Source organism: Eurypyga helias, unplaced genomic scaffold (assembly GCF_000690775.1).
Source record: "Eurypyga helias isolate BGI_N326 unplaced genomic scaffold, ASM69077v1 scaffold29823, whole genome shotgun sequence".
NCBI classification, from domain to species: Eukaryota; Metazoa; Chordata; class Aves; order Eurypygiformes; family Eurypygidae; genus Eurypyga; species Eurypyga helias.
This window is the reverse complement of record NW_010243541.1, coordinates 557-8,346: the sequence shown is the minus strand read 5'-3', so window position 1 is coordinate 8,346 and position 7,790 is coordinate 557. Positions and strand designations below refer to the sequence as shown.

The 7,790-nt window shown below is 59.8% G+C and overlaps 1 protein-coding gene across 1 annotated transcript; it reads left to right on the top strand.

The window, feature by feature from the left end:
* Positions 1–622: 622 nt before the first annotated feature.
* LOC104508003 (drebrin-like protein) lies at positions 623–7,020 on the top strand (the record flags this gene model as incomplete). Its single annotated transcript, XM_010149466.1, has 9 exons — positions 623–735; positions 1,245–1,319; positions 1,786–1,932; positions 3,130–3,207; positions 3,803–3,954; positions 5,060–5,114; positions 5,639–5,713; positions 5,824–5,926; positions 6,884–7,020. Coding segments are annotated over 9 exons (935 nt in total), but the record flags the coding sequence as incomplete, so codon positions are not given.
* Between the last annotated feature and the right edge of the window lie 770 nt (positions 7,021–7,790).

The following is a 7,790-nucleotide window of genomic DNA, read 5'->3' as shown; positions in this document are numbered from 1 at the left end:
ACCCTGCACCAGCGTCTCGCTCGCTTGTCCACTTCCCATTTGACGAAGCAGAGCTCGTCACAGCCCCCAGATTTAGAGGGTGGGATGGGAACAAGGCGTAGCCAGTTCCTCCACCGCTTCTCGGGACCGTTCTGATTGTTGAGCTGTTTTCCGGCGGTGGAGGTGCAGCCGGAGACCTCGCAGCACGGTTCCGTGTAGGAACCTGTGGGCAGAGTTTGCAGCTGCGCTCTGGTGAAAGCCTCTTGTTGGTCTGGGGCACGTGAGCATCTCCTTTCCCTTCACTGTCGTCACTTGACTTGCGTTACGGACCCGGCATCTTCCCGTGCGTGGAGCTGTGCTTGTGGCGGCGAAGGCCTGAGGAACGGAAACCGGCGGCGCGGGCTGCTGGGGACAGGGATGTGGGCGAGCGTGGGCTGAGGCTCGGCTCCTGTGCAGACGAGCACGTAACCGAAGGGCTAGGGCGAACACGAGAACTCTGAGAGACTCATGGTGTAGGACAACTCCAAACCTAACAGGAATAATCTCCAGGAAATACACAGCCAGGAGGCTGCAGCCTGTGAAGGCTTGGCCATTCCCACCGTGTGTACGTGTCTCACACCCTCTCCTTTCTCCCCTGGGGCAGATGGAGGCCTGGAGGAGATGGTGGAAGAGCTCAACAGCGGGAAGGTGATGTATGCCTTCTGTAGGGTGAAGGATCCCAACTCCGGCCTGCCCAAATACGTCCTCATCAACTGGGTGAGTGGGGACAGACCTCCGCCTTCCCCGGGAGGGACCGGTGGAGATAAATCCCTGTTTCTCCCTTCAGTTCCCACGTGAGGTTGCCGCGTGCTCGGCAGCCAGCACCCTGAATCCCCTCCGGCGAGGCGCGGTACCGAGGGCGTGCTGTGCCTGCTGCTGCGGGGGACAGCCCAAACCCCATGGCGAACAGGCTGGGAAGGTTGACCTCCCCGTCACATCTCCGTGGCCCCGTAGCTCGCTCAGCTGGCAGTGACGCTGCCGGTAAAGGGCTCTGAACCCTGGAGATTGGGTTGAATTGAGGAGCCTGGAGCTCTCATGGGTTGCCCCTGGGTGTGCCGTCTCCCTCTGGGCAGTGCTTGCTGCAGGGGGGGATCTCTTCGCACCGTGAGCCCCAGGGAAGCTGCGGGCAGCGTGGGTGGTTTTTGGGCTTAGGTCGAGGCACAGCTTTGAAACCAGCCTGGGATGGGACTCCCGGGTAAGCCGGTGCCGCTGCTTTCTCCTTGCAGACCGGCGAAGGCGTGAACGACGTGAGGAAAGGAGCCTGCGCCAACCACGTCAGCACCGTAGCAAACTTCCTAAAGGTCTGGTCCCCTCCTGGTCCCCTCCTTGACTTGGGGGCTGCAGACTCAGTCGTGGCTGCGGGGAGCCTGTGCCCTGCGCGGCTCACGCTGCGTTTGGGGTGGCACAGAGGCCTGTTTGCCGGCGTGACCGTGGCAGGGAGAGGCTGGGGAGGGCTGCCCGGGCGCTCGATATCCTGTAGGATAGCTCGGGCATGCGTGTCAGGGGCTGATTCGTAACACAAACCTCTTGCAGTCGGACATAGCTCTGGAGATTGCAGGGGAGGTGAAACAAGCCTCATTCTCCCCCAGGAAACACTTGCTTTCCTAGCATTGTGATATCTTAGGGTGGCTGGTGAGCTCTTTCTTGCCTGAACCCTTCCCTTGGGAGCTCCGGAAGCAGAGACGGGACCTATCGTAGCAGTGTGGTCGGTTTTGAGGCTTCCAGAGTTGCCCCCCTCACTCCTGTGCTGGCTTTCTCCCTGCTCAGGGGGCTCATGTCACCATCAACGCTCGGGCGGAGGAGGACGTGGAGCCTGAACTCATCATGGAGAAGGTTGCCAAGGCCTCTGGGGCCAACTACAACTTCCACAAGGAGAGCAGCAAGTTCCAGGACGCAGGTCCTCAGGCTCCCGTGGTGAGTTCACTCCGTGGGGGCTTTCCGGTCCCTCTGGGCTCGCAGTCGGGCAGGGGCAAAGCCCGGGACCACCGTCACTCTGTGGTGGGAGGGCTCCCTGTGCTGTGATGTGGCTGAGGAAGCACCGATGATTTTGCCCAGGGCCAGTTCCTCTCCATCTCGTTGCGGAGAGCACGGGGCGGTGGCAGAGCTGGGATGTCCTTGCAGCAGACAGAAAGCCTGAGCTCTCTTCTCCATAGGCCCAGCCATTGTTTTAGACAACACTGATTTCCTCCAGTTCTGTTCAGGGTTTTAGAGGCAACAAAGCTCCAGCTTTTCACATCTGCAGAGTATCTGTGAGGCCTGGGGCTTCTCCGAGGCTGTGGTGCAGCTGAGGGACAGGGAACAAGACGTGTCGGTGCAGTGGTGTTTTGACCTGCTTGCAGATAAAAACGGAGGCTTCCCCCGGTGCTGCGGAGTGTTGAGGCCAGAGATCTCAGCACCTTCCCGTGTGTCTGCATGGAAATGTTCTGTAGGAAGGTGGTGTTTTAACACACACACCAAGCAAGTCTGGTTTCTCAGCTGTACAAAGGAGGAGCTCAGCTGCACATGCTCTCCAACCCTGCGTCACTTGACCCTGCTCTGAGATGTGGGTACAGAGCAACCCTGAGCGGTACGAGACCCTCGCTGTCCCCCCAGCCCCACTTTGCCACTGCCAGGTTCCCATGGGTCCTGGTCAGTTCTTCACTGGCTGCTCCAGCATGGGCTCTGCAGCCAAAACAACCTGATTTTTCCTTGAGGCAAGAGGAAAACGGGGCTGAAAGTCTCTGTTTTTGGCAAACATGCACATCGCTGGGCTTCATCCAGCCCTTCTTTAAAGTCTGGGGCAAAGCCTCCGGTTACAGTAACCTGAAAAGTCACAGATTGTGCTGAAGGCGGGACTGTGCTGGTTTTGCTGTTATATTCTACCAAAGTGTCTCTGTTTTTTCTTCTTGATGCTAAATATCTTCCGCTGGCCCTTCCAGCCCAGCCTGCTGGCCCTCGGCTGCGTGGGGCTGGGTGCCCTCTGCCAGGGGAGGGCAAAGAGGCTCTGGCCGGTCCCATAGCAGCAGGAGAGAGGTGTCAGAAAGCCACAGGGATGCGTTTTCTGCAGACAAATGCAAAAACTGTCATTGCTGGGTGACTCCTGCTCACACGGGCTGCCTTCTGCCTCCCCAGGGCTCTGTCTACCAGAAGACGAATGCCATGTCCGAAATCAAGAGAGTCAACAAGGACAATTTCTGGGCCAAAGCTGAGGTGAGTGCTGCCGCTTCTCTCCCGCAGCCGGGCACGAGTAGGACAAGGCATTTGGCTTTAGCTGGAGATTTCTCCCTGTCTGCATCTTCCCTCTCAACCTGGGCTCTCTGGCCCAGATCAGGGATCCAGACCTCTGGTGAAAGGGGGGTGGATGGGTCGGAAAGCAGCAGGGAGCGGGGCTGGCTGCAGACACCCTGCTGCCTTGGGCTGCAAGAGGAGAAGGAAATTGGCCTTGAAGAGTGAGATGCTTCTTACCTGCTTAATTTGGCTGGAGCCTGGCTCCTGGGGGATGGCAAACTCCATTTGGGTGAGGGGGCTGGTTTTTGACCTTTCAGGAGGCAGCTCTCCAAGCCTGCGGAGTGGGGCGAGTTGCTCTGTATTTGTTTCCTGTTCAGGTTGCTTTACTCTGGAATTTTACAGTGTTTTAGGGAAAGTTCATGAACCTTCTGGCTGTGGAAGCATTATGGGCGCCGGGTGCCCAGGATGCTGCCGGGAGATCTGCTGTGCTGGCTGGTGGCGCAGCGCGGGATGCGAAGAGCTGGGGGTTTCTCAGAGCTGGCGGGAATAAACACACGACTTGTTGGTCTCCCCTTAGAAAGATGAGGAGAACCGGCGGCTGGAGGAGAAGAGGAGAGTGGAGGAGGAGCGGCAGCGGCTGGAGAGAGAACGGCGGGAGCGGGAGCTGCAGGAAGCAGCGGGGCGAGAACAGAGATACAAAGCGAGGTCCAATGAAATCGAAGCTCAGAAGTGAGTCCCTGCCGCTGCCGAGCGTTGGTAACGATGGCCCGCTCGCCAGGATCCGGGCTTTGCTCTCCCTCGTGCTGTGTCCTTGTCACCAGCTCCTCCAGGCTGCTGTGCCCACTCCAGCCCCAGCAAAGCGTTGATCCTTAGGGCGTGTCCATGCGTTCCCTGCTGCCGCAATCGCTGCAGTTCCAGGAAACCTCCTTTAAGGAGCAGATGCAGAGGGGATCTGCCTTGGCATGTGCCGGGGCAGGCCCAGCCCAGCCGCCCCCACGGCATGCTGCCCTTGGGCACGGCGCTCTGCAGGTCCGGGCCTCCTGGTAGCCTCCCTGCGTTTTTTCGTCAGGCTGCTCCTGCCAACATGTGGATGAGCCACATTCGCCTTCGCTTGCCCTCCTGGGGCGGTGAGGGAGGTTTGGCCCGGCTGGTCTGGGTGATGTGGGCTGGGTGTCCCCCAGCAAGCCCTGGGGTGCAAAGAGCATCTGCTTCCCGGCTGAACTGCCAACAAGCTTGGCTGCTTGTCCGGCATCATCTGTGGGTCTCCCTGCCCGTGGATCCTGCTGCCAGGCCCACGTCCCCCCCTTTCAGGGTGCTTCTGAAATGTACCTTTGGAACTGTTCTTGGGGTGCCGGAGGTGGGGCTGGCTGCTGGAGGGCTCTGCGTCCTGTGGAGAGGAGACGGCGTGTGCAGGGGCCGGCATTGTACCGATTTCCTTCCTCTCTGAGCCCAGCGTGACCCCTCTTCGGTGGCGGAGCTCACTGCTGCAAGCGGCAGCGGGCACTGCCTTCCTGTTGTGAGCTGGGAGGGGGAAGTCTGCCTGGCCCCTGTGTGCCGGCTGCTCGTGTCCGTGCTCCTGAAGGGAGAGGTTTCCCTGGTTGAGTCCCACTGTTGGAAGCAGCTCCTGGGGCTCTGCCCCTGTCTCCTTGCTCTTGCCCCCTTCATGGCTCTGAGGTTGGGCTGTGGCTCTTGGTCTGGCGCCTGGGGTGAGGGGGAACGTCCTTCCTCTGGTCTTCCGCATGTAGCTGCAGCAGGGTGATGTCCCAGAGCTGCCCGTGGAGAGCAAACCCCTTGTCCTGCCTGTTCGCTAACCCTGGCTTGTTTGTCACTGCAGGAGACTCCAGCAGCAGCAGGAGGCGGAGAACAGGGACAGGGAGCAGCAGCAGTGGGTGAGCTCACAGAGAGGACAGGGTGCTGTGGTGCAGGGCACACTGCAGGCAGGGGCAAGAGGGCGACGGAGAAGCCCCATGGGCATCCCGGGATGCTGCCGCAGCAGGTGGGGGACATGGAAAGAGCCACAGCCGTGTTCTGGCAGGAGGGATGCCACAGGCTAGTCCTCCAGCTCTCTTGCTCCGTCCTTGATTTCGTTGGATGGGCTTCGATTTCTTTGGATCTTACTTTTTATACCTCTTCTCCCGCTGGCCATGTGCTTCCGCCCCCACAGCCCCTGGGGAGCGCAGAATCTGAAGCTCTTTCTGGGGAAGAACCTGGGGACAGGGGAGCAAACCAAGCCCTTGTCCTCATCCCAGCAAACCTGCCTCTCCCTCCCAGATCTAGGGGCTTTCTTCCCATTCACCCTCCGTTGCTGCGTCTCTTCCTTGTTCCCATTTCTCTGGTCCTGGGGGCTGGCTGGGGGATGAGGGGGCTGGCTGGCACCCACCGAGGCTGTAGCAGACCCTCTCTTGTGCTGCAGAAGGAGCAAGCCGAGGAGTACGAGGCCAGGCAGCGAAAGGGCTTCAAGAGGAGCGAATCCGTGGAGAAAGCCCAGGTGTGCTGCGGGAGTGAGAATGCTCTGCTGGGGTGGGCTGCGGCAGAGGTGCTGCTCTCGAGGCAGAAGTGCCTTGACCAGGGGGGTTTGTTGGCTCTTCGCCTTCGCAGGAGGCTGCATCGCTGATAGCGCAGAGGGCGGTGAACCCCCGGGACATCTTCAAGCAGAGGGAGAAGTCGGTGCCGGCGGACACGGTGACGATGTCCCAGCCAGGTACGGCACGGGGTGTGTCACTTGTGGCCGGGCGGGCAGCAGGAGCCAGGCCCTGGGCCCTGCCGAGAGCGCTCCCGACGCAGGAAGCACGTGGCTGGGGGGGGCACGGTACTCGTGAGGCCGTGGATCCCGCTGAGCACGGGTAGCTCTCATCACACCCGGTGTTCTCTGCCGGAAGCTGGGCAGCATCTCGCACCCAGCTCGCACAATGTTTTCCATGGCAAGCCACCGCCGGGTCAGGATGAAATGCCGGGGCGGGAAAACATCTTTCTTGCTGCTGAAACATCGCGGGGCAGGGAGCTGATTTTTGAGGGTGAGAAATCCCTTGTGATTTCCGTTGTTTGTGGCAGTATTTGAGGTTTTGAAGTGGAGGAAAGGAAGATGAATGCCCTGGCATGGATAAAACCCATGGGCTAAGGGTAGGCTGGCCAGCCCGGGTGCGTGTTCATGGCTCTGCTTCCGTAGGGCTTGTCTCCTGCCTCCTGCTTTGCCTTTGTTTGCGCAGGGCCAAGATGGGGAGATAACAGCCCGCAGTTACCTTCTGCCAAAGGGAAGGACGACAGCTTAGAAGGCTGGCAGCAACCAGTTTGAATCATTCCCTTCCCATGTCTGTAAAATTCAGGGTGCTCCAAAAATCACCGTGGAGAGCCCAGAGAGCAGGACCTGGGTGGCCTCTGGCTACTTTTCCTCCCCAAAATTATATCTTTTTTTTTTTTTTTGCCTGGCTGCAGCTACTGCTCTAACCAGTAGACAAACTTGTTTTCCACAACCAGGATTATAGCTGGAAAATCCTGCTTAGGAGGATAACCCAGCAATGGGCTCCTAAGGCAAAAAGCATCCGACAACACCCTTCCGTGACTAACTCCTTGACTCCTAGGGAGTCACGGGGCTGTGTTTGTGTGGCAGGAAGCCTCCACGCCTGCCTGGCTCCTGTAGCCCGTTTGACTCCTTTTCCAGGCAAGCTTCGCAGCCCTTTCCTGCAGAAGGAGGTGAACTCAGTGCCGAGTCCAGCCTCTCCCGTCTCTCCTGCCCAGGACGCTCCCCCAGCCTCCTTCGCCCCCTCCTCTGCTTGGGGGACATCTCCAGCCTCTCCGGTACCCACAGCAGGTTCGTGGCTTTGCTTCCTCGCCTAACCAAAGCTTTTCACCTCGCCTCCCCAAATAGGTCCCCAAAATTGGGCACGTGGAGGGCAGGCTCCAGGTTTCTGTTGCGTTGTCCCGTGCCTCAGCAGAGTGCAAGCGGATCTTTAGGCTTTGTCTCCGGCTGAAGGGGACGGCAGGGGCTGAGCGTGATGCTGAGGCTGGGGAAGGAGGAGACTTACTGCTGCCTGCTGCAACAGCCCTTCCTTTTCTCCTCAGACTTAGCAGGAGGTTTGGATGAGGACTTGTGGCTGAAAGGCTGAAAGGCTCCCTTCGCACTCAGACCTTTCCAAAATGCCTCTGAGACCCAGCAAAGAAGGGGTTCGGCCCCCACCTTACCGCAGTAGTTTACCTCTGGGCAGCGGTGGCAGCAGCCAGCTCCAGCCCACAGACTGGGCTGGGTTTTGCCATCCCAGTAAAGACTGGAGGGGCTGTGCGCCATTGGTGCAGGGCTCCAGGGGCTGGCAGCACCCACCTGCCCGGGCACCCCTGCCCTCGCTGCGGGGTGGCCGGGATGGGGAGCCGGGCTACCAGGGGATGTGAGATGCTCTGTCCCCTCTCAAGGGGTTTGGGTGGGGAGAGCAAGTCTGGAGGGGGGTTGGCTGTATCTAGAAGATCTCCCCGCATGCCGGGGGTGCCATGGAGGTGGTGCCGTGGCCGTGAGGGGCTGTGTGGTGTCACATCCCTGCTGGCTTGTCCACAGCTGGCCAGGCTGCCCGTGCCCT